Below are 26,237 nucleotides of genomic sequence, written 5' to 3'. Positions count from 1 at the left end.
AAGCCGCGTACAAAATGAGTTTGCATTTTATTTATTTATTTTATTTATTTATTTATTTATATGCAATTTAAAACCAAAAAAAATGCTTTAAAACAATTGTCCATGGAAATTTTCAACCAACGTTCGTAAAAAAAAAATAATTGTAATTTTAATTGAATTGAATTATAGAATTGAAATATAGAATTTGTTACAAAATGTAACTACTTGTTGTCTGAAATTGTGGTGTATAATCGATTAACTGTGTGTGCAAAATATAAATCTGAACGGAATATTTGAATAAAGCTTTCGACTTTCTACGTACGGTTATAAACGCTATATTCTCGACTCAGTGTGACCAGAACTACGGATTTATATGTATTCCTACCGATTTTTGATAAGCCTACCGATTCACAAAAGAGCACTCTGAAACTACCGATTTTTCATGAGTCCTACCGAAAATCACAGATTTTTCTTAATATTACTGAAGAAGTCATAAATGTCAAGAATGAATTGTCTACAGACAATCAAAAACTGCATATTTTTAAAAAGACCGAGTTTTGGCTCTTTTTGTGCCGCTGAAAACGACAAAATTCACAACAGTTCAACATTTCCATTTTCCCTGCGAACGCAGGAGGGTAACTCCTGGTTTTAAATTTTAGCCGTTATGTATCCGAAAATATTATTTTTTTTTTGCTTTAACAAGACTGTATTCAAGGGTATATAACGTTTGGAAAAATTGATTTAGATGTAAACTGTTGACTTTGAATAATACACATACTAAATAGTCCTGTACTTATCGACTACTGCGTACTGCGGGATCTTGCTGTATATTCTGCATGCATATTAATGTTTGATTTTAGATGCGCAAGAATGTTTAAATCACGATTTAATGGTGCTTCTTCTTCTTCTTGGCGTAACGACCTCTGATGTCATGTCGACCATTTCTGGCTTGCGAGCCTTATATTACTACGTAGCTGAATAGTCCTGATCAGTCCTTGCTACGGGGGAACGGTACGGAAGGGATCTGATCCCCGGTCCTACCGTGTGGAGCGGCGCCGTTTATCACATACAACAACGGGCCGATTTATTGGTGCTGAATGTGTTAAATTTTGTTTTACTAATAATTTATAACATAATTATTGAAAAATATTAACAAATCGATACCATCATCGAATCCATGAACACCATTATAAATACAACGAAACTTCTTTTGATACATGGTTCATGTCTGCGTCTGGGACATCCCCCACACGATAGCTACAGCTACACGAGCGACGCCTCGCCAAGAACAAAAGAAAATCCAAGAAAAACGGTGGCTGTCAGTTGTCTGCGCATACAAGTATGTTCCGTCTGTTCTTGGCTTCAAACTGCATAGAACAAACCAGACAAACACGACTACGCCTTGCTTCGGCCTCTTTTTTCGGTCCCAAATACAGTCGTAACTACAGGAGGACGCCTGTACTGACTCTATACTCTTATCCACTTCGATTATCTTTTCCATATCTGTTGACTTTTGGCTCACATCGTCTGCTATCTTTAGGTGATTTGACAGGAAATTACGGATCTCAAATCCTTCCTCTGCGTGTAATCTTTTCACTTCCTTTCCCACTTCAATTGCTTCTATTACCGTCGGAATACTGTCAAGATAATCATCGACGTAGTGGTAGTCTATAATAGCATTTAAAGCTCGGCTTGAATTCTCTCCTACTTCTCTTGCGTTACGGTTTTTTACGTATTGTGCCGACGTTGGATAACAGGCTGCTCCAAACATAGCCACGTCCAACACGTATACTTTGATGGTTTGCGTGGCGTCGTCTCTCCATAAATATCTACTAAACGATGAAACATTTCTCTTATGTCTCCGGTTAAAGCATACGTGTACTTTAAGAAGTTGTACAATGCTCCTATCAGTGAATTTAGTAAATTCGGACCTTTGAACAGTGCTGAGTTCAGTGGTACTCCTTGTGAGATTGCTGCCGCATCCCAAATTATCCTCACTTTGTTCGGTTTTCGAGGATTAGTCACTACTCCATGCGGTAAGTACCAACATTCTTCCGGTTTCGTTTCTCCTAGTTCATTGGTCGTTGCTACGTGTGCATACCCTTTCTCTTCATACTCTCGTATTAAAGATCGGACTCTTTCCTACACGCTTTGATATTTTTGCAATCGTCTTTCCAACGCAAGAAATTATTTATATGTCATATCGTAGCTTGGTGGAAACCTTCGCTCATCTGTCTTCCACAATAAACCCGTTTCAAAACGCCTCCCAATTCTTTTAGTTGTGCTATCCAGCAGTGCTCGAGCTCTTTTGTTTTCGTCTGACTCAATTGGTGTTATTGGGATGGATATATTTAATGTATCCTGAATTATAAACTCCCGCACTAACTGCGTTAAGCTGTCCGGCATAGCTTAGTATGATAACCTACGATACCCGTTTGTAAAGATAATTGCGGTCAGGTTCGGCGTTTTGAAAGTAATATTTATTTGTAAGTTCCTCTAATAGTTCACGGAGGGAAATATAACAAAACACAACTTCAAAAAAAAGGTCCGCCTTACATCCGCTGCCTTTTATCTTCTTGCTCTGACTGCCGATCGAATCCGCCCCGCTCACACACCCACACACGCTACTAATTCCGCTCAGCAGCAGTGTGGCCAGCTTAAGCCGTGTCGGAGCGGGCGCTTCCGACAACCGTTTCGCCCGGTTGCAGGGTTCGCCTACGTTGCTTTGTTAACATCCCCCAGCCCGTGACCAGACGGTTGCTGGTCACCATGTCTCACTTCCAACAATGCCAACTTCGCCACCGGTCTTCTTAGGGTCCCCGTGTTGGTGCGTACCCAGGCTTGCCGCACACGTCCGTCTGCTCCAGGTATCACGCGTTCGACCATTCCCCGCTTCCATTGGTTCCTGAGACCGGCATCCACTATTAGTACTAAATCTCCTACCACCAGCTCCCTCACCGGCTCAAACCACTTGGTTTGTCGCGCCAAAACTGGAAGGTATTCTCTTATCCATCGTCTCCACATTCCGTCCAGAATGTGTTGCGCCATTTTCCAGCTGCTTTGGAGACCTGCCTGCAAGCTTGTTGACGCCACCGGTCGCTGTTTTACTCCTGACGAGCTCCCCATCAGAAAGTGGTTGGGAGTAAGGGCCTCTTGACTCGCCGAATCTAACGGAAGATACGTTAAAGGTCGAGAGTTGATCATGCCTTCCGCCTCCGCCATGACGGTAAGCAATGTCTCATCGTCGGGTGTACGTTGAAGTTCCGCTACCGTTCCAATCGCAGCTTTTACCGAGCGCACCATACGCTCCCATACCCCTCCCATGTGGGGTGCACCAGGTGGATTGAACGTCCACCGGGTGTTCGCGTTCGTGAAGGTGGTAGCCAGGGTCTCATTTCGCGTGTCAATTTCCCTCCTCAGCTGTCCTCAGCTGGCGCCCTGGAAGTTAGTCCCGTTATCGCTGAAGAATTCAACTGGTGAGCCCCTTCTCGCCACAAATCGCCTTACTGCCATGATGCACGAATCCGTCGAGAGACTGCTGACGATTTCCAAATGGATGGCTCTAACGGTCAAACATGTAAAAAGTGCTACCCAGCGCTTTTCTCTCGTTCTACCCCTTCGAACAAACAATGGTCCGAAGTAATCCAGACCTACGTATGTAAAGGCCCGTACATGGGAAGTAAGCCTTTGTGCCGGAAGAGGCGCCATCGGGGGGATCTGTGGCAAAGAACGTCGGATCAGGCAGAATACACAACATCGGGCCACCTTCGCCACCAACCGTCTCATCTTGGGAATTTGATACTGCTGCCTCAGCTCGTTCACTACGGTTTCGTTATTAGCGTGTCGAAATCGTCGATGGTACATATCCACCAATAGATGAGTAATCCGAGAGTCACGCGGTAGGATTACTGGGAACCTCGCGGAGTATGGTAGTTCGGGAGCCGCACCAATGCGACCCCTCATTCGCAAAATACCGAATTCATCCGCGTAGGGTAGGAGTCCGTATATTGGGCTGTCCTTTGATACCGTGCGACATCTAGCTTCCTCGCCCATATCCTTCAAACCTCGTACTTCTTCCTGAAAGAATTCTCCCTGCGCTCGTCGCCACATAACCCTTTCTGCCTGTTCCATCTCCTCTTGCGTAAGCAAGCCAAAATACTTGGGCTTTCCATCCACACTTCGCTTTAAGTTATCCGCATATCTGATGATCCAAGCCAGTGTTCGAAGCATTCTCTCCAGACGGCTGAAGCGCTCCGCATCGAGGGGTAGAAGATCATGATTCACTTTCTCCAGATGAAGATGAACCCGCCGTATTTCCTCCTCTGGAGTAGTGGAAACCGGTTTTTTCATCGGCCACGATGATTCATCCAGTAGCAAAAACGTTGGACCCTGGAACCAGATGCTGTCCCAGCCGAGTTTAGTCGGCCCCTTCCATTTCGTCGTCTCGTCCGCTGGATTCTCGTGAGTAGGCACCCATCGCCATTCGGTGAGATCCGACTTCTCGCGAATCTCCGCCACTCGATTGGCGACGAACGGTCTGTAGTTCCTCGGATCCGCGTGTATCCATGACAGTGCCACCATACTGTCCGTCCAAAGAACCCTTCTCTTGGTGCGAAATGGGTGATGGCTTTCCATTGTTCTCAGCATTCGCACCCCCAATAGGCAGGCCTGCAGCTCCATCTTCGGGATAGTCAGCGGTTTCAGAGGAGCTACTTTGGACTTGCCGCATACCAATGTACAATGCGGCTCCCCGCCGGCGTCGATGACCCTCAGATACACCACACACCCATAAGCCAGCTGACTAGCGTCCAAAAAGAGGTGCATCTCCGCCTGGTCGTACATCTCTTCCAGCGCTCCCGGGAAATAGCATCTCGGAATCCTGATTTGCGCTACTATTGGAAACAAGTCCACCCATCGGCGCCAATCACGAATCTGTCTCTGGTCGATAGTTTCGTCCCATGCAGTGCCTGCACGCCAAAGATCCTGAATCAATATCCTACCGTGGATAGTATAATGTGCCAGCAGCCCTAAGGGATCGAAGAGCGACATCACGCATTTCAGCACCTCTCTTTTAGTGGGCGTGTGTTCTGCGTCGAAGATCCTTGCCATTTCCTTGCACGTCTGGGTGTAGAATGTCAGTTCATCTGATTTCGGGTTCCACCGTAACCCCGACACGCGCTCTCCTTCGTCCGTGGCCGACGTCAAGCTCTTAGCATTCAAGAAGGTGTTGTCAAGACCAAGTTGCTCCAGCACATTTCCATCATTTGATAACCAGTTACGCAGTACGAACCCTCCATTTTGGAAAATTCTGTGGACATCTTTAGCAACTCGGGCCGCCTCCTCTACTGTACCAAAGCTGTCGAGATAGTCGTCCACGTATGTGCTGGAGACAATTCCACTCTCAGCCCTAGGATACATATCAGCGTGCTCTTTTGCGTTACGGTTCTTGACGTATTGTGCGGTGGCCGGAGAGCATGCTGACCCAAACGTAACGACGTCAACCAGATAGACCTCCTAGTCATCAGTGGGATTTTCTCGCCAAAGGAAACGTTGTGCATGCGTGTCCTCCTTCCGCATGCGGATTTGCAGGAACATCTCCTTTACATCAGCACACACCGCTATGCCGTACGCTCTGAAACGAAACAACACTCCTGGCAAAGACGCCAGTTCGTCCGGTCCCTTTAGTAGCATGTCGTTAAGAGAAGTTCCTTGCACCTTCGCAGCCGCGTCCCAGATAATGCGCACCTTCCCGGGCTTTTTCGGATTGGTTACCACTCCCAGTGGCAAGTACCAGATACGTTTCGGATCCGCCCCGGAAAGCTCAGCAGCCGTGGCCTTATGAATGTAGCCCTTTTCTAGCAGGTCCTTCACCTGACAATGAACCACGGTTTTCAGATTGATATCTCGCTCCATCCTCCTCTCCAGACATTCCAGTCTGCGACGCGCCATCCCCAGGCTCGAAGGTAGCTCGAAATCGTCCGGTTTCCATAACAGCCCGCTCTCAAATCGATTACCGATCCGTTTAGTCGGGGACTCCAGGATAGTCTGTGCCCGCCGCACGTCCGGGTCCTGCGCCTCACTGGTAACCGCCCCGAGTTGCTCCAACTCGTAGAATTTGCGTAACGCTTCCTGAATGCAGGGATTTGCGTCCCCTACATTGCACTCGCAAATGTGCAGTACCTTCCCAGAATGTGCGCCACTGGCTTTCCCGTACACACTCCATCCAAGGCTACACTTTACTGCTACAGGTTCCCCCGGGGACCCCTCTCTTGTCTTTAACGGCACGGCCAGCCGGATATTGTCCAGTCCGATCAATATTCTGGGTCGAGCATCCTGATACTCCTGGATAGGCAGCTGTTTAAGATGATCCCACGACCCGTCACCCATCTTGAACGTCTGCTGCGGAAGGCTGAGCCTGCTCACGGTTCGTACAGCTTTCATAGGGAATCTCTTGCTCGCTGTAACAGGTCCAATTTCGAAATCGATCTTCATCGAGGAGGGTTCTATCCGGGTGGTATCGCCAGTCCACTTGATACACAGAGGCTCCCTCTCTCCCTTTACACCCAACTGCACGGCCAGATCTTCGTCCACCAACGTCATTGAAGACCCCTCGTCCAGGAATGCGAATGTGTTTACCGCTGCACTTGCCCCGTAAACCGTTACCGGGACTATTCTAAACAGCGCTGCCGCCGGACTCATCTGATGAAGGTTATGAACCGCTTGGCTGCCCTCCGACCCTTGTCGTTTCAGTTGGTCCCGCCGAACAACTGAAGATGACCCAGCCGGTTCATTTGGCTCATGAAGCAACACATGATGCCGGTATGTACAGCCGTTGATGCCACATCGATGACGATTTTTACACGATCGCCAGTTGTGCTTCTCCAAGCACCCGAAACACACCGAAAGCTCTCGTGCCCTTTGCCATCGTTCTTTCAGTGGAAGCTCCTGAAATTTAAAACACTTTTCCAGCGCATGGCCCCTAAAGCTGCGGGGCCACGACAGTTGAGGATTCCCTCAGAACTCAAAACCTCAGGAACTCATGAGTGATTTTGAGGGATTTGCGTTTTGAGGAAAACCTGGCCGATCTACAAAAACCTCAAAAACTTTTTGAGACTTTTTTTGAGGAATCGTTTTGACAGTTCCGATGCCTCAGCTGTTCAGAATGTAAACAAAACATATTTTTGTTTGCAGTTTTTTTCAATGAAAGTACACTTTTCGTGTGCCATTGTTAATGCAAATACCCACTGAAGAACTAAAATTAACATTAATTATAATTTAACACCGTATTTGTGTGTTTATTTTTTTTCTTTTTTGCGACGGTTAATTGTTCATTTTGTTGCACAGTGTGTGACACAATTTATGTATACGTTTTAATTTAAAAACTAAACTTTTTATGTGAAAGACTATCCTTGAATCTCGTTGTTTTGATTGATAAAATGTTTAAATACTTTCTTTTCCTTAAAACAACTCTTTATTGACCATATTTTCCATCGAATTGATCAAAAAACATGAAAAATTACATGAAATACGTAGCATTTGTCAAACACTGTTTGTTGTCGCTGACGAAAAGAGAGGCAGCATGAGTGATTTTTTGTGTGACCAAATTTGAGGAAAACCTCAAACGGCCACGGGAACACTGGTTTTGAGACGCTTTTTGAGAGATTTGAGTGACTGAGGAAGTTTGAGGGAAAGTCTCAACTGTCGTGGCCCCGCAGCTTAACGTTGCACAACAGACAACCATTTTCCGCCGTTGGTGTAGTTGCGCTCACAGGAGGTTCCGCATGCGCGTGGACGTATCCCTTCGTAGGTCTTGCTTTGCCGGTACCACTCAGTGATACAGAATCAAGCACCGTCAGCCTTGCAGCGTCTTCCGCCAACTCTTCCATATAGTCGCCAAAGGTAGCCAGGTCCACCGATGCCATATCCCGTATGTGCCGTGACCAGAGCATTTGCTGGTCCACCGGAAGCTTATTTACGACCTCCTCCAGCAGAAGTGGGTTGGTGATGTGCGCCCGTTCACCCGCCGCCACCATGTGATCCACCATGCACTGCACCGCCTCGCCATACTCGATGATGCTCTCCAGCTTATCCATTCTCGGCACCGGAATCCTACGCACCTTCTCGATCAGGGATTTCAGTAGATGCACTGGTCGCCCAAAACGTTTCCGAAGCTTTTCGATAACCTGTGGCACTGCTTCCGGTAACACCAACCGACTTCGCACGGTTTCCAGAGCTGGACCCTTCAAGCACTTCTGTAGGCGCAGCATGTTCTCCCAGTTACTGTAACCGCATCGTCTGGTAGAGTTTTCGTAGTTCGATATAAACATCGGCCATTCACCAGGGTCACCGGAGAAAATAGGGAGCTCCTTAGATATGGTTTTCCGCGCAGCTTCCTGTCGATTAGTCAAATCGGGTTCTTCTTCTTCGCCGTATTTCACCGCTCTCTTTCCCGGCTGAAAAGAGTTAACTTGAGGTGAATTTGAAGATAAATCGTCCCGACCCAACCCAAGAAGAGCTTCCTCTTCCTGCACGAATCTTAGCTGCATTTCCAGTTCCAGGCGTCTCCTTTCCACCTCCTGACGTCGTTTCAGTACTGCGAGCTGACGTGCCACGTCATCACCAGCAGTGTCCTGATTGAGGTTAGGCGATGGTTCTCCCACGTGTTCCTTCGTCACCGATGGTGTTCCCTTGTTCGCCCCAGCAATCGATCGTACGCTCTTCGTGGCGGTATTCCTGCCTGCCACGCCTTCCCCCGTAGTAGCCAGTTTGAGGTTAGGATCCACTAGTTTCGAAGGATGGGGCTCTTGGGTGGCTTTTGGTAAGGACAAATGAACCTTGCGCGTCCTGGTAACACACTTTTTACACAGCCAAGGATAGTCCTGCATGGATTCGATTGGCTTGGTTACACCGGCGCATGAAAAGTGCCACCAATCGTCGCACTCGTCACACTGCACATAAGTATCGTCTTCTTTTTTATCACCACATGCTTTGCAACCACGTGCGGCTTTCGGGCCCATTGTTCTACCTTTAAAGCACAAATACACGTCGGACACGCACTGAAGGACTTTTTTTTTAAGGCAAACGATTGTAAAGATAATTGCGGTCAGGTTCGGCGTTTTGAAAGTAATATTTATTTGTAAGTTCCTCTAATAGTTCACGGAGGGAAATATAACAAAAAACAACTTCAAAAAAAAAGGTCCGCCTTACATCCGCTGCCTTTTATCTTCTTGCTCTGACTGCCGATCGAATCCGCCCCGCTCACACACCCACACACGCTACTAATTCCGCTCAGCAGCAGTGTGGCCAGCTTAAGCCGTGTCGGAGCGGGCGCTTCCGACAACCGTTTCGCCCGGTTGCAGGGTTCGCCTACGTTGCTTTGTTAACATTAACGTTAACACGTTTGTTAACACGTTAGTGCTGATGAGTTCGTACGTGCGTAGATGCCCAAACCTAGGTTACATTTGGAAGCTATAGGATCACTCCACGTACCTTCGCGGACTTTCGACGTGACTATTAGATTTACGTTATCCAATCCAATCAACATTCTTGTAATCCGTGATTGGTAGGCCACTTAACACCTTGTTGACGGGCGATTTTCGGCCAGAACGTGTTGGTATCACCGCATACGTTTGTTGTCTTCGGCGCTGAAGAGTATAGCGTGTCCCGCCGCACGATGTTATTAGTTACTTGAAATCTGTCACACACATAGAAACATTACATTACATTAACAACATTCAGGACGTACAAGTCCGTCCCGGATCAGAAAAGTTCGACTAAGCGAGGACGGACATGTCCGTCCACCCGTCAACAACGTTCGGCTGAGCGAGGACGGACATGTCCGTCACCCGTCAAAAAAGTGTTAAGTGGGGATATTTAAAACCCAGTTCATAGCATAACGATTGCTCCTGAAGTTGCAAACTTGCTTTTCTTTTCCTCACTGCTAATCCTTCGGAAGCTTGTGCACTAGATCGTGCAATACAGGGTTTATCAGGTCAATATGGCATCTGAAAGGCATAGTTCGCCGGCCAGAACATGTATTTCGTTTCCTGTCAAGTATTTCATTTGCCTCAACATGAAAATCCTGTTGCCCAATATGATTTTAGAGATTATTGCTTTAGCTTTTTCACCGGGATTGTTGCCTGCTCCTGCTCGTTATTTGTACCATATTTTCTAATTTATTTTTTATGCTTTTTTATAGTTTTTTTAAAAATAAAATCATATCATTTAATAAAGGGGGAGGGCACAGCTTTACGCTGTTGTGCCGTTTGAAGCAAAATTTGTTAGATTCATTAAATTATGAGAAGTTTTATCACGAACATTTCGAAAACATGCATGTGTATGTGTAGCATGTGTCAAACCGAATCCGAGCAAAATGTAAACAAAAAAAATTTAGCATGGTACTTTTTATTCCAGCAATTATATATTTCGAATAGATGAACGGAGGAAATATAATTGCATTGCAAAAAATAATTTATTAGTTCTTTTACACTCCGTACACAATATCAAACCGTTTTATTGCATTCTACGCTATTACGGGATTTTTAAACCTGGCACTCATATGCTTTCGAAATGTTCGTAATAAAACTTCTCATAATTTAATGAATCTAACAAATTTTGCTTCAAACGGCACAACAGCGTAAAGCTGTGCCCTCCCCCTTTATTAAATGATATGATTTGATTAAAAAAAACTATAAAAAAGCATAAAAAATAAATTAGAAAATATGGTACAAATAACGAGCAGGAGCAGGCAACAATCCCGGTGAAAAAGCTAAAGCAATAATCTCTAAAATCATCATTCCGTCTCCAACCTCCGAGCGATTAAGACGTGTTCTAGAGCGCTCCTTGTTTACGAAACCGGCGAAATAGCAAAAACAGCAGAGCTATTGACCCCTAGACCATACATCGTAAGTGAGAAATTAGAACGCGTGCGAAGCGATCCGTGCGTTGATGTACAGGTGTGCGTGTTGTCTCCGTGCGTAGTTGTCTCGCGCAGTGTTGTGTGTGGTGAGAGAGCGGTACAACGTGTAAGTACTCCCGCTCCTTACGCGGTGTACTATTTCTCTCGCTAAGTGTTGTCTGGTAGGTTATCCTTTACATACCGTGTAATTCCTCTCCCTCTCATCTGTTATTTGTTGATCCGTTCGCACCGGCTCTACCATGGAGGTGGAGCCGAACGATGGTTCGGAATCGGGCTTCATTACAGTGAAGCGCAAAAGTACCGATCCTGGAGTGACGGCAAAAAAAAGGCCAGTTTTGTCTCCCGGTGCTTCGTTGTCGTCTCCCGCAGTGGACCCGAATACGAGATACAGGGCATATCATGCATCATATAAAGGGGTTGTAGCATATCTGCTAAACATTAAAAATCTAACATATGGGAAATCTCAAATAGCACATTAAAATTCAAAGTATTGAATCGGTTAGTAAAATCGCGTTGGTCCTTTCCTATTTTCTCCTATTCTCATTCTGACACTTAACATAAAACACATGGCTAGGGTTTTTACGTCCTTTCTAAACACGTCTGTTTTGTCCCTTTCAAGTACCTGAAAGTTGACATATAAGAAGACCATTCATTACGTTCCATATGCAATACTTTCTCACGATGTGAATTGCACTTGAAAAGGTTACCTAAGTTTCCATTCCGTACCCGCCTTCGCAAAGACCAACTCGACGCATGATTTATAGGCTAATGCGCATCAACCGAAAATTACAGAAATGCATTAGGAATTATTACAAGCAAATAGAAACACAGAAATAGAAACATTCGATACATAAGCCGTTATGTAAAAACCATGTACACCTACACAACTCTGAGTATAAAATAAACCAAAATTGTTAGAACGCGGTCAGTCTCCAGAGATCGATCGCAAGTCGACAGTTATCAAAGATCAGTTGCACAACGGAACTGCCAGAACAACTTTGCAGTGTTATTATTTCAAGAGCATCGAGAGTCCCCCTACCCAAGGTAAGGACTCGATGACTCCAACGTTTAAGAAGGAAACTTTACAGTGTAAGTAAAGTAAAATTACAGTGTAAAGTCGAAGTCCGCTAAGTGGTTAAAACTAAACAAACTTTGTATATTACATGGCGACCGTGACCATAAGCTGCAATCTTCGGATACGTGAGCAGGGAGTGTTAGAAAAAGTGAAAAAGTGCAGTTATAGCAACGATAAAAATACAATCGACATGACCAGTAAAAAAAAAAAGCAAAGACCAGAGTACTAAACAATATGCATCGCAGCATGATTTCATTATTTAGAACTGATCCGGAGTAGAAAATTCTCGTGACTGATGGATGAAAAAAGAGACAAACGTTTGAACCAAACGTGGTACGTGATGATTAGCTACACAAAAATGCCGAATGCAAATATGACGAAGAAAACAAAAAGTGAGTGAAAAGTGGATGATAAAGCAAATTTTTGGCAGTGCGTAGTTAAAGCGTTACACAGAAAAATGTTCAGGAAAACCTGCGACGAAATGTACTCTTCAGTACCCAAAGAAGTAGTTCGAACGCAGATCAATATTTTACGATCATATAGAATCTGAAGATTCACAACGAACTATATTTCAAGCTCAAGGTATTTCAAGCTCTTAGAGAATCAAGCTTTCGATTATATTTATGAATGAGAGTATCAGACAGCAAATTCGTTTATTATGAATAAATTCGCGAATCGAACAGTGAAAGCTTCAGTTATACTTAGGTATAAAGTGCGGAAGAGACAGTGTTCTTCAATTTTCGCCTAATAACTGATTACTAGCGATGTTAAAGAATCATCGCACGAAAGCACAAATGCACATCGCGAAAATAACACAATGAAGCAAATAAACAAGTGAACAGAAATTTGAAAATCTGTGGAAGGCGAGACCACGGATCACAAATGGTGACCGGTGGGATCCCAAGAGGCAGGAGCCTCCAACGTGGAAGACATCGATCAGGAACCCCACGAAGAGCACCCGATAAGAAGAAAACAACCGGAAACCTAACACCAGAAGATGAATTGCAGAAACCACACCCGCAAATGAAACAGTAACTACTAATCAATGCAAAATACACAGGTATGTCAAAGCTAATAGAATTAGTTCAAAAATTACAATATATCTGAAGAAGATATCTGATGCAAAATAGAAAAAAAAGAATTGATAAATACATCATTAGAAAGCTTAGTCAAGAAAACAAAGAACAAAAGGAACAAAAATGACTAATTTTGACTTTAAAACAGCTGCAGCGCTAGTACCCATCTACGATGGATCAGCTGAATTGTTTAGCACCTTCGAAGATGCCTCTAAGTTACTGTTCGAGTTGAACGAACAACACGAAGAAATGCTAGTAAAATTTTTAAGAACTAGATTAACAGGTAAAGCAAGAATAGGATTACCAACATCGATAACAACATTCAAAGAACTATTGGATGATATAAAATTAAGGTGTGAAGAGAAACCTAATCCGGACAAAATAATAGCAAAACTCAGAGCAATAAAAACCGGAGATACTCAAAAGATTTGCAATGAAGTAGAATTATTGACAGCAAAGTTAAAATTAATGTACCTAGAACAAGGAATCCCAGAAAAAGTTGCAAATGACATGATTGTGAAAAAGGGAATAGATATACTAAAGGAAAAGATTCATAATGCGGAAACAAAAACGATTCTAAAAGCAGGAACATTTACGACCATAGCAGACGCTACACAAAAAGTAATGGAAAACGAGGATGATGATACTAACAAACACATTTTCAATGTTAGAACACCTTACAAACCATACACCAGGAATAACACTTACAATAACAACACAAATTACAGTTATAACAAATACAAACAAAACAATGTATATCACCAGAACCGAGTTACTAACAACTTCAACGATAGAAACAGGTACAATTCAGATAATATGCCACAACAAAAATTTAGAGCCAACCCACAAAATACTAAAAATCAAAGCTGGCGAACAAATAATAATCGCCGTATTTATCAAACGTCAGTACAAGCACAGGGAAACCATTTCTTAGATCAACACAAGTTTTGGTTGAATTTGAATTTACAAAATGAATCAATTAATACGTATAATGCTAACGCATCAAAATGTGAAGATAAAGAAGAAACAACGAACATTCTTCATATAAGAAAGCATGAAATGTGTGAATCAAGATTTAACTTTGAAGAAACGAGCCAAGAAAACAGACAAATGTTGATGACCACATCAAACAAATATTTTAATAACGGCATCAGAACAAACGAATTATATAATGACTATTATAAAGAATATCAGCCTGAAAGCAACTATGATAAAAATGATGATAGCACTAGAGAAGAGAACCTCAGTAAAACAATACAACAAGTGGAAGCAAGTTATGAATACGACTTGTACAGTGCCAGTACACAATTTATACATGAAAATATTAGTGAGAATCATGACGTCGATAAAGAGATAAAAGGAATTAAAAAAGTATATAATGATGAGCTGTATAATGAACAATTTGAAAGAGACATAAAAGTTACACATGACACAGAAAGTTACATTGATGTACACTACAAAGCAATCAAAGAACAAAAAGATGCAATTAATACAAATCAAAGCGCCAATATGAAGAAGAAAAATGAATCACTCAAAAAAGGAATATATGATGAGAAAGAAAATGATAAACATTGCCCAAAAAGAGAGGCTAGATACATTAAAAATGAAGTATTGAATACAAATTATTCCACTGTATGTGAAGAATTGCGCAAAGCATCGATAATGAGCAAAGTTAAAGAAGAGTATAAACAGATTCTTCAAACAAAATTGCATGTATTGATTTCTAAAATGAAACAAAGAAACGAAGAAAAGCATGATGAAAAACTCACATCTAGTTGTGAATGCAACAAATTCTCAAAAATCAAGTTCAAACCTCATATATTAGATTACAAGTTTCCAAATTTTAAATCTCTACTTAACAAATCAATGCACATAAAATATTATCCTCCATAAGAATTTTTATAACATAGCAATAGATTGAAACGTAACAGAATAAGATATAAAAGAAAGAAAAAAAAAACAATAGAATAATATTACTTTTTCGCTCATTACAATTTCACTCAATCATAACATTATTCTTCTAAAGGTAGGAGGTGTAGCATATCTGCTAAACAGCTACTTTAAAATATATTGGTACTCAAATTTCAAATCCGTTTTTTTCAAAATATAAAGAATAATATTACTCTTTCGTAAAACTGAACTCAATCATAATATTATTCTCCTAAACGGGGAAGGTGTAGCATATCTGCTAAACATTAAAAATCTAACATATGGGAAATCTCAAATAGCACATTAAAATTCAAAGTATTGAATCGGTTAGTAAAATCGCGTTGGTCCTTTCCTATTTTCTCCTATTCTCATTCTGACACTTAACATAAAACACATGGCTAGGGTTTTTACGTCCTTTCTAAACACGTCTGTTTTGTCCCTTTCAAGTACCTGAAAGTTGACATATAAGAAGACCATTCATTACGTTCCATATGCAATACTTTCTCACGATGTGAATTGCACTTGAAAAGGTTACCTAAGTTTCCATTCCGTACCCGCCTTCGCAAAGACCAACTCGACGCATGATTTATAGGCTAATGCGCATCAACCGAAAATTACAGAAATGCATTAGGAATTATTACAAGCAAATAGAAACACAGAAATAGAAACATTCGATACATAAGCCGTTATGTAAAAACCATGTACACCTACACAACTCAGAGTATAAAATAAACCAAAATTGTTAGAACGCGGTCAGTCTCCAGAGATCGATCGCAAGTCGACAGTTATCAAAGATCAGTTGCACAACGGAACTGCCAGAACAACTTTGCAGTGTTATTATTTCAAGAGCATCGAGAGTCCCCCTACCCAAGGTAAGGCCTCGATGACTCCAACGTTTAAGAAGGAAACTTTACAGTGTAAGTAAAGTAAAATTACAGTGTAAAGTCGAAGTCCGCTAAGTGGTTAAAACTAAACAAACTTTGTATATTACAGGGTGCATGATGTTTTCTTCATGCCCAGGAACAAACCCCTGGATGTGAGATCGATCACTGCATCGATCTATAAAAAATATCCAGGGGTCCTGGATGTTCTTCGGCTGCGTCCGAACAAAATGCGGGTCTCCGCAAAAGACCGGGAACAAGCCAATGCGATTGCGGCCGACCCGTCCTTTACGGAGGATTACCGGGTATACATACCTGGTGGATTGGTGGAAGTCATCGGTGTTGTCGATGACTTCGAATACCCCCTGGAGGACATCCTGAAGTACGGAGAGGGGGCATTCTTGCACCAATCTACTCCTCGTGCCAAGATCCTCGAAGTTAAAAAGCTGTATGCTTCAAGCCTGGTCGACGGAAAGAAGGTTCTTCGTGAGACTTCCTCGCTCCGAATCACTTTCGAAGGCACAGTCCTTCCGAATTCCCTGCTTTTCGAGGGACTTCGTGTGCCAATCCGTCGACCATTCGTGACAAAAGTTGCGAACTGCACTAACTGTAGCCAGATTGGGCATTCTGCTCCTTTTTGCACGAATGCAACGAAATGCAGTAAGTGTAAAGGAGCGCACTCCACATTGGAGTGCACGTCCGCAGCCGAAAAGTGTTTGCATTGCAAACAGCAATGGCACGAGGTAAACGTCTGCCCTGTCTACCGTAGAAGACAGGCGGAACACAAGCGGACTGTAATAAACAGTGCAAGGGGATCGTACGCCGATGTTTTGAAGACGACCCCAAGCGTGAATCCGTTCGACACGCTTTCTTTGTATGCGGATAACGAATCGTTACCCAATCTGGCTCCGCTTACAGGAGTAAAACGATCAAATTTCCCTAGGCTGCCAACAAAAAGGACCCAAAAAAAGACACAGTCTTTACCCAAAAAGGCACCACGGCGTCACGTGGAAACAGCGCCACACCAACGCCCTCCTCGGGATAATCCCCCACGTGATGCTGGTTCCTCCTCCAAATCCCGCAGAAAGCCGAGTCCCAAAAACCTGGCGTTCCCAAGTGAGCCCAGATCCTTCTCCCAGATCCCTAGCCTGACAGAGATTCTTCAATCTCTGATCGAGTCCCTCCACCTTCCGCAGCCACTTGCGGGTATGATTCCCTTGGCGTTTCCTTTCCTAAGAGGAATGGTCAAACAATGGCTGGAACAATGGCCTTGTCTTAGTATGATGGTCCGTTTGGACGACTAAAAAGTTCAATGCCTACCATACTACAATGGAACTGCAGAAGCTTTATTGGAAAAATAGACTCATTTAAAGTTATTTTAAGGCAACATAATTGCAATGTATTTGCCTTAAGCGAAACTTGGCTCTCACCAGAAAAAACTATAACCTTCCCGGGATATAATATTATACGTCAAGATCGATTCGACCAAGCCAGTGATAGGCGTGGTGGGGGAGTATTAATCGGTATTCTAAGTAGTCACAGCTTCAACCGAATACCCCTCCCTACACCCGAGGGCATTGAATACGTCGCTATCCAGGCAAAGATAGGTAATCTTGACGTTTCTATTGCTTCTATTTATATCCCACCGGGAGCCAATCTTGAACCTGAGAAGATCAAAAAGGATCTTGAGACGTTAGGTACGGCTCTACCACAGCCGTTTTTCATCCTAGGCGATTTTAACGCTCATGGACAAGATTGGGGCTGCTCGCACGATGATAGTCGAGCACCAATCATTAGGGATTTCTGCGACACTTTTAGATTGACAATCTTAAACTCTGGTGAAGCAACTAGGGTGTCATCACCTATGGTACGAAATAGCGCAATAGACCTATCTCTATGTACGTCATCTCTAGGGCTGGATTCAAAGTGGAAGGTTATCCAAGACCCGCTTGGCAGTGACCATCTGCCAATTGAGATCTCCATTATCAATGGAAATCGTACAGCCGATCCTTTTCCCGTCAATTGTGACTTGACGAGAAACATCGACTGGACGAAATACGGTGAACTAATGTCCGCTTGGCTGCGCCGTAAAGTAGCCAGTTTTTCCCCATACGAGGAATATAAAAATCTCGTTCAAGCGATAAACGAGTGCGCCCTTGGTGCCCAAACAAGGCCGCCCCTCCAGGGAAGGAAATTTATCAGACCTCCTACTCCTTGGTGGGATGCGGACTGCCAAGTGGCATTCTCAGCGAAGAGGAAGGCCTTTGCCCAGTATAGAGCCACTGCCTCCACAGATCTATATGATCAATATAGAGGACTGGAGCGCAAGTGCAAAAACTTGCTTAAGGCAAAAAAGAGAAGCTACTGGAGGAGGTATGTAAATAACCTCTGTCCTTCCACTTCGCTCAGTTCGCTTCAGAGCATGGCGAGAAGGATGCGAAATAGCAGAGCGTCCAACGAGAGTGAAAGAGTTTCCGGGGAATGGCTTAAGCCATTTGCGCAGAAAGTCTGCCCAGATTTCGCTCAAGCACCACCTTTCATACAAAGTGCACCTGGCAGTGATTCCTCAATGGATTCACCTTTCACAATGGTCGAGCTTTCGCTTGCACTTTATTCCAGCAAAAATTCCTCCCCAGGAATGGATCGTATCAGGAACAAGTTGCTCCACAACCTTCCAGACCTGGCGAAGAAACGGCTATTGAGGCTTTTCAACATCATGTTGGAACTTAATACCGTCCCGTTGGAATGGAGAGAGGTGAAGGTTATCGCCTTGTTGAAACCTGGTAAACCAGCATCAGAGTTCGACTCGTACCGACCGATTTCGATGTTGTCGTGTCTGCGAAAACTTTTTGAGAAAATGATTCTTTTTAGATTGGACAATTGGCTTGAGTCCAACAGTCTTTTGTCAAGTACCCAATTTGGTTTTCGCAAAGGTAAGGGTACCAACGATTGCTTGGCGCTGCTTGTATCCGAAATAGAGCTTGCTCATTCCCGAAAGGAAATGATGGCCTCTCTATTTCTTGACATCAAGGGGGCTTTTGACTCAGTGTCAGTACACCTACTGTGTCAAAAGTTAGAAGCTGCGGGCTTAAGCCCGAAACTAAACAACATCGTCTTCAACCTCCTTTCGGAAAAGGCGATGAATTTCGATAACGGCCATTTGAATATTCGAAGGGTCAGTTTCTACGGACTGCCACAAGGGTCCTGCTTGAGTCCCTTGCTGTACAATTTTTACGTTAATGATATAGATACATGCCTTGCACAAGGATGCAAATTACGGCAATTGGCGGATGACGGTGTTGTTTCAGTCGCCAGCAACAACATCATCGACCTTCAAAGACCTTTGCAAACCACTCTGGACAATTTAGAAGTGTGGGCTAGAAACCTGGGTATCGAGTTTTCCCCTGAGAAAACGGAAATGCTCATTTTCTCGTTTTTCTACGACACAGAGAATAATAGACGCAATAATTTGGTTAATCCTCAATTTGATATACATTTGTATAACAAAAAAATATCCATTGCCAGATCTTTTCGATACCTGGGCGTTTGGTTCGATAGCAAGAATGTGTGGAGGGCACATATTGACTATCTGGTTAAAAAATGCACTAGACGAATCAATTTTCTCAGAACGATTACCGGATTCTGGTGGGGGGCGCATCCATCAGATATCCTTAAACTATACAAGACAACGATACTGTCCGTCTTGGAATATGGATGCATATGCTTCCATTGGGCATCCAAGTCGCATCTGATCCGCCTTCAACGTATCCAGTATCGTTGTCTTAGAATCGCATTGGGTTGTATGAAATCAACCCACACGATGTCGCTCGAAGTGATGTGTGGAGTGATGCCGCTATCGCTCCGTTTTGAGCTACTATCGCTTCGCCTTCTCGTACGCTCTACAGTATCAAATCCATTGATAATCGAGAACTTTCAAACACTGCATGAGATAGGATCTAAATGCAAAATCATGAACACATATCATGATTTTGTCTCCTTACAGGTACACCCTAGCAATTCAGAAAATGTAAATCGTGCCAGCTTGCCAGGGTCCTGCAGTTCCCGTTTTACTGTAGATACTTCGTTGAGAGAAGAAACTAAGTCTATCTCCGATAGCCTTCGCAGGACGTCAATTCCCAGCATTTTTGTGGAAAAGTATGGCCATTTGAACAGAAACCAATTTTATACTGACGGATCCTCATCAGAGCAGGGCATCGATTTTGGCGTATATAACATCGTATCCGAAGCATATTTTCAACTACGCCAACCATGCTCGATATATGTAGCGGAGCTCGCCGCAATCTTTTACGCCTTGTTGATCATAAGTGCTTGTCCTCCAGACGAATATTTTATATTCTCCGACAGCTTAAGCGCTGTCGAAGCATTAAAATCTGTGAAGGCCTTTAAGAGCCCAGACCACTTCGTAAAAGAAATATTAAAGGTCCTAAGCTCATTGTTTGAGAAATCTTTCCGTATATCTCTTGTTTGGTTGCCTGCCCATTGCGGCATAGCTGGCAATGAAAAGGCAGACCAATTGGCCAAAAAGGGTGCTTCGGAAGGGTCCTTTTTCGATAGGCTTATCCTTCCTCACGAGCACATGCGTGCCCCACTATCTCTCTGCATGGCTCGGTGGCAGAGTTCATGGGACACTGGTGAGCTCGGGAGGTTTTTATATTCGATCACTCCTAAAGTGACCTTGAAGCCTTGGTTCCATGGCATCTCAGGAGATCGTGCGTTCATTCGAATGATGTCTAGACTTAGATCTAATCACTTCGCATTGGGCGCACATCTGCAGCGTATAGAACAGGTCGACTCCAAAGTATGTGGCTGCGGCCTCGGATACCATGACATAGATCATCTTCTATGGTCTTGTGAGGAGTACGAGGCTGCTCGACCCGCCTTGTTGAACGCAGTCCGTGGTATTGGGAGGTTGCCGGACATCCCGGTTCGGGACCTGCTGGGGGACGGTGACGTGGCTTACCTGAGAGCCATCTTTGGTTTTTGCCGTGCGAACGGATTATTAGTGTGATCCCCTCTCCTTAAATCCTACTGTTGGTTTGTCTTATACGTGTTGTACCTCGCTTGTATGAATGATGAATGAATGGATGGATGAATGAAAGAAAGTGTAAATGAGTACGATGTATGAAGGGTTTGGTACACGAAAGAAGTTGCAACGACCGACGCTATCAACAAACCAGCAAAAAGGGAGAAGGAGGCTACGAAAGAAACCCCCAATATCAGACACAACCAAGAACATGGAAAACGATCAAGAACCCAGCTACCATCAGGACCTTGCGCATGGACTACGGAACACATAGCAACAAAACAGCCCATATGATCCCGGCTCACGATAAGACCCTCGCCACGAATACGACCCTGACTTTGGATGACGGAATAACTCGCAACGATACAACCGAGCACACCCGGGATAAGGTGCCCTTTCACGGCTCGGAGGAAGAAAAGCCTCCCAGCTAAAGTGAAAGGTGTTATATTCTATTTATAAGTTAGAAATAAGCAATACGGCCAGGCCGTTCTTTATGAATAAAAAAAAAAAAAAATCTCTAAAATCATATTGGGCAACAGGATTTTCATGTTGAGGCAAATGAAATACTTGACAGGAAACGAAATACATGTTCTGGCCGGCGAACTATGCCTTTCAGATGCCATATTGACCTGATAAACCCTGTAACGTAGGGTTACTCAGGTGGTTTGTTATTTTCGCCGCTTGGATATACTGCCCTAAACTATTCACTACGCTTCCAAACCGAATAAACTTTGCAGATCATCTCTTCTGGGTGAAGGTGTCATCCTAACCCTTTCTATTAAAGATTAAAGAAGCGCATCAGGTCGTCCAAATCGTTATTTCAAAAGTTCAATGACACTTGGTCATTTTCTGGTAACAATAGTCGACCTTCGACCAGTTCTAGGGCCGGCCCTATTAAGCACCATTGTAATCTAATAAGATTCTCAACGGTAGTAAATTTGCATGTTTTCGTAGTGTATGAATTTCACTGATCAGGAAATCGGTATTAAGGTGATATTTAGAGAAAAGATGTGTTGCACGTTAGAGGATCAGTTTGCTACTGTTTTTTATTCTGTCCGGTTACAAAGTTCATTCGTAGTTCATGCGTTTAGTTCATTTTAGCTTATCCCTATTCCTTACTTCGTGCGTGCGGTTTATACTAATAGCTCCTAGTGTTGTCCTGTATCGTTATGTCGTAAAATTCAAAAAACGGAATTCAAATATTTTCGTACTATAAACTATAAATTCCAACACGTAGTTTGCTCCTAATTTGAAAACCATATAGGTAATCGGTAAATCTTTACCTATTACGTGTCGTGCAGCAATCTGTTTATGTGTCGGTTCTTCTACACTAACCTTTTTTATTACCTTGTTACGTCGCGACGATTTGATGTTTGTGGAAAATAATAAGGTTTTACTTTTGGGTTGCTTTCTCTTTATTTTTCCCTACGTTGTGTTTTTCTTTGAATTCACTTAGCGGTTACGGACCTTATCCGTTATCCTTCGCGTCTGTCTGTGAACTGAGCCGACTGCTCACAAACTTCTACATTTTATTTCCTGAAAGTACTTCCTGTCAACTTTTTCGAGCTCGAATTCCAAATTGTCAAAACAAGATATAATTTTAAATATTGACCGTTACAAATTAAAGAAAATTAATATTTCATGTAAATATCGAACATACCGGCCGCCTTGAAATAATGTAAAATTATTCAACTACTATTCATCCTCGTCTGATGGTAGTAAGCATATACGAGTTATGGGCCGTTTGTATTCTCCCTTTGTGGTTTTCACCGTCACCACTCTAACTACTCCATCACGTCCTGGATGAATTCCTACTATACGGCCTAGAAACCATTCGCTTGGTAGAGCATCCTCTTTCAGGATCACCATCTGTCCTATTTCTACCTTTCTAGCACATCGCATCTTCTGATTTATGTTGTGCAATTCACACAAATATTCCTTTTGCCATTGCAGCCAATGCCGTTGGACGAGCTGTTGCAATCTTTCAAAATGTTTTAATCTATTTTCTGGAATCATAGTATTGTTCGTATCTGGCAGATTTAACAAAGCTTCCCCTATTAAGAAATGACCCGGCGTCAATACATTAAGCTCTCCTGGATCCTCTGATAAAGGTGTAAGTGGGCGCGAATTTAACTGAGCTTCAATCTGTGTTAACACCGTGCACATGTCCGCAAAAGATAGTCGTTGGGATACAAACAGTTTGTTCAATGTCTTTTTTGCCGACTTTACGGCCGCCTCCCACAACCCGCCGAAATTGGGAGCCCTTGGAGGAATAAAATGCCACCTTATTCCACTGCTTAGCGTATCTTCCTGCACAGTATTCCTAAATGAGTCTATACTCATTAAACGATGGACCTCCTCAAGCTCACGTTGAGCTCCTCTAAAGTTTAAACCATTGTCCGTATAAACATCGGCGGGATATCCGCGACGCGAGATAAATCGCCGAAACGCAGCCAGAAACGCAGGAGTCGTCATGTCCTCCACCAATTCGAGATGTACCGCCTTGGTACAAAAACATACAAAAACTGCGATATACGACTTCTGTGCAGCTGCCCGACGATGAACCGGCTTGAGATAAACAGGACCGCAGTAGTCTATCCCCGTAGTCAAGAATGGTCTTGCTGGTGTCACCCTTTTCTCTGGCAGCTGGCCAATTGGTTGCGTGATGGGCCTAGGGTTTGCCTTGAAACATACTAGGCAATTCTTGTGTATCGAGTTAGCGAGTGATTTACCATTAATCGGCCAAAAATCCTGCCTCATGGTTGCAAGGGTAAGTCGCGGACCTCCATGGAGCGACACTTCATGGTATGCTTTTGCAATAATCTTCGTAAGATTGCATTTGCTTGGCAGAATCATCGGATGTTTGGTGTTATATCTCATGTTCGTCTGCGAAAATCGTCCTCCAACTCGCATAACACCTTCACCATCTAGAAATGGCCGGATTCTTCTTAGTTTCGACCTTTTCGGCAACTCTCTCCCGCAAGCCAACTCCTGCACCTCTACTGGAAATTCGATTCGTTGTAATGTGGCCACCAAGCGTCGAATTGCTTCATTAAACTCCTTATAAGAAATTGGCCCTGTTGAAACGGTCTCCTTTCGGCATCGTCGTATGAAACGAAGGCAATAGGCTGTCACTCGACCACATTTCCAATAGGAAGAATATTTATCCAGTATGGGGTGTTCTGCAGCCTCAACAGTTGTTACTACGACGTTTTCGCTCTAACTGAGTCTCCTCTGCACTAGACACATCCTCTGGAAAAGACCATCTCTCATTTGAAAGCCAATTCGGACCGCTGAACCATTCCTTCGTTAGTTGACTGGGCAATGCTCCTCTTGACAATATGTCCGCAGGGTTCTCACTACCCTTCACATGTTGCCAATGATTTCCTTTAGTTAAATCCTGTACCATCGCTACTCTATTAGCGACAAAGGTAGCACAAGTGTATGACGGGGCTCTCAGCCAGCTTAGTACGACTGTGGAATCACTCCAAAAGAAACTTTCCACAGTTTGATCGTTCAACGCGTCGTAAATGGTCTTCCATAGTTTTGCACCCAGTACAGCGGCGCACAGCTCCAGACGTGGCAAGCTCAATTTCTTTAGTGGGGCCACCTTGGATTTTGCAGCTAGCAGAATGACCTTTACTAGACTTTCTTGGCCCTTCACCCGCAAATAGATGCAAGCCCCATAAGCAGCCTCTGACGCATCTGCAAAACAATGTAATTGAGTAGATGTTTTCTGGAGACACAATACATACCGCGGCACTCTTATTTGCCGAATGTGACACGACTGTCTCTGAAACAAGCTCCATTGATCAGCCAATTCGTGAGGTATGGGATCATCCCATTCTTTTGTGGCAATCCACAATCGCTGCATCATTATTTTGGCCCAAGCAATAATTGGAGCAATTATGCCTAGAGGATCAAACAGCTTCGCTATGGCAGAAAAAACTGTTCTTCTTGTTGGATGTTCGATTGGCGAGTCTTCAGCCAACTGTACCGCAATTCCCAACTCATCAGCTTCCGGATCCCAGCATACGCCTAGCGCTTTCACTTCATCCGCATGCCCAATATTCACTAGGTTGGAATTGTCTTTGTCACCTGGGTCTACATTCCGCAAGGTTGAAGGTACGTTGGAGTTCCATTTTCTCAAGTTGAATCCTCCCTTTTTTAGCAGTTCAACCAACTCGTTCACCAGTCGTACAGCTTCGTCCTCGTTATCTGCTCCACCGATATAATCATCCACATAGAAACATTGTTGAAGCGCTCTCTGTCCCAGCGGAAAATGGTCGCCTTCATCAGCCGCCAGTTGAAAGAGAACTCTTGTCGCTAGGAACGATGATGGTGTCAAACCAAACGTGACTCTCTGTAACTCATAGTGCTTGAGGTTGTCGTGTTCAGAAAATCGCCAAACAATCCGCTGCAAAGATGTATGCTCTCGATGAACTCTGACCTGCAGATACATTTTTTCAATATCTGCCATAAGCGCGATTGGATGCATTCTGAATCTAAGCACCATGTTAAACAATGTATCTTGCAATACGGGTCCATTGAGATAAGCTTTAGATAAGCGCTTCTCCAGTTGCAGAAACCGGCGCTCTGCCATCGATTGGGATTCGCCTAGCATCTCAATACCGTTGATCTTCATTGGCAGTTTCACTACGTAGCGCCCAGTTTCATCTCGAGAGTGTGACTGTACAAAGCTCAGCTCGCAATCCTGCTCCTCCTGTGTCAATCTTTTTCCCTCGTGTAGCTCCTCGATCGACCAAAACCTCTCTATCTGGTCAACTAGACTCAAATGGGAACAAACAGCTGATGGCTCATGCCGGGGATGTCTTGGTCCAGCTAATACCCATCCAAAAACGGTATTTACGAAATAGGGATGCTCGTCGCTTACTTTATGAATCTTAGGCCGGCCGCCGTCCAACACTAAAAACTCATAAAAGTATTGTGAGCCTAAAAGAATGTCTATTTCACCGCCTTTGCTCCATCCAGAATCAGCAATTTGTCCATTCTCGGGCACACATGACGTAGGCACACTTACAGGTTGCAGACTTTGCGTGATACAATCGAGCACTAAGAATTCCATTTTTCTTGCATATTCTGTCGCCTGCGACAACACCTCGGTTGTAACCGCAGCTTCACCGCTGACCTCGCAATGCCCAATACCGATTAATTTCACTTCACTACTGTGACGAATCAAATTCAGTTTCTTGCATAGCCTTTCCGTCAGGATGTTCACTTGGGAACCATTGTCCAATAAGGCTCTTGCTTCACATAGCTCACCACTTCGCGATTTTATTCTCACTAACGCTGTAGAAAGCACTCCGCAAGAAAC

General features: G+C 43.7%; 3 protein-coding genes across 3 annotated transcripts in view; 2 read left to right on the top strand and 1 right to left on the bottom strand.

Moving 5' to 3' along the window:
* LOC125769450 (ankyrin repeat and LEM domain-containing protein 1-like) overlaps positions 1–26,237 on the top strand; it is a 361,429-nt gene that overhangs the window by 149,927 nt on the left and 185,265 nt on the right.
* Positions 3,630–5,397, bottom strand: LOC125769442 (uncharacterized). The gene is made up of 2 exons (XM_049438176.1): positions 3,758–5,397; positions 3,630–3,696 (listed from the first exon to the last, which is right to left on the bottom strand). The coding sequence occupies exons 1-2, from the start codon at positions 5,395–5,397 to the stop codon at positions 3,630–3,632; spliced, it is 1,707 nt and encodes a 568-aa protein (XP_049294133.1).
* The window catches only part of LOC125768286 (putative uncharacterized protein DDB_G0282133), a 260,527-nt gene continuing 247,686 nt past the window's right edge, over positions 13,397–26,237 (top strand). Inside the window, exon 1 of the mRNA XM_049435712.1 lies at positions 13,397–15,380. Coding sequence (XP_049291669.1) covers positions 13,517–14,941 — 1,425 coding nt within the window. The 5' untranslated portion in view covers positions 13,397–13,516 and the 3' untranslated portion in view covers positions 14,942–15,380. The remainder of the gene's footprint in view (positions 15,381–26,237) is intronic.

This window comes from Anopheles funestus, chromosome 3RL (genome assembly GCF_943734845.2).
Source record: "Anopheles funestus chromosome 3RL, idAnoFuneDA-416_04, whole genome shotgun sequence".
NCBI lineage: Eukaryota > Metazoa > Arthropoda > Insecta > Diptera > Culicidae > Anopheles > Anopheles funestus.
The sequence above is the reverse complement of the archived record's forward strand: the minus strand, read 5'-3'. Positions and strand labels throughout refer to the sequence as shown.

Excerpts from the sequence above, each read along its gene's own strand:
- LOC125769442 (XM_049438176.1), bottom strand. The coding sequence starts at position 5,397 with ATGTATCCTAGGGCTGAGAGTGGAATTGTCTCCAGCACATACGTGGAC. Across the intron at positions 3,697-3,757 it reads CAAATTCCCAAGATGAGACG|ATCCCCCCGATGGCGCCTCT; the intron begins GTTGGTGGCGAA and ends TCTTTGCCACAG.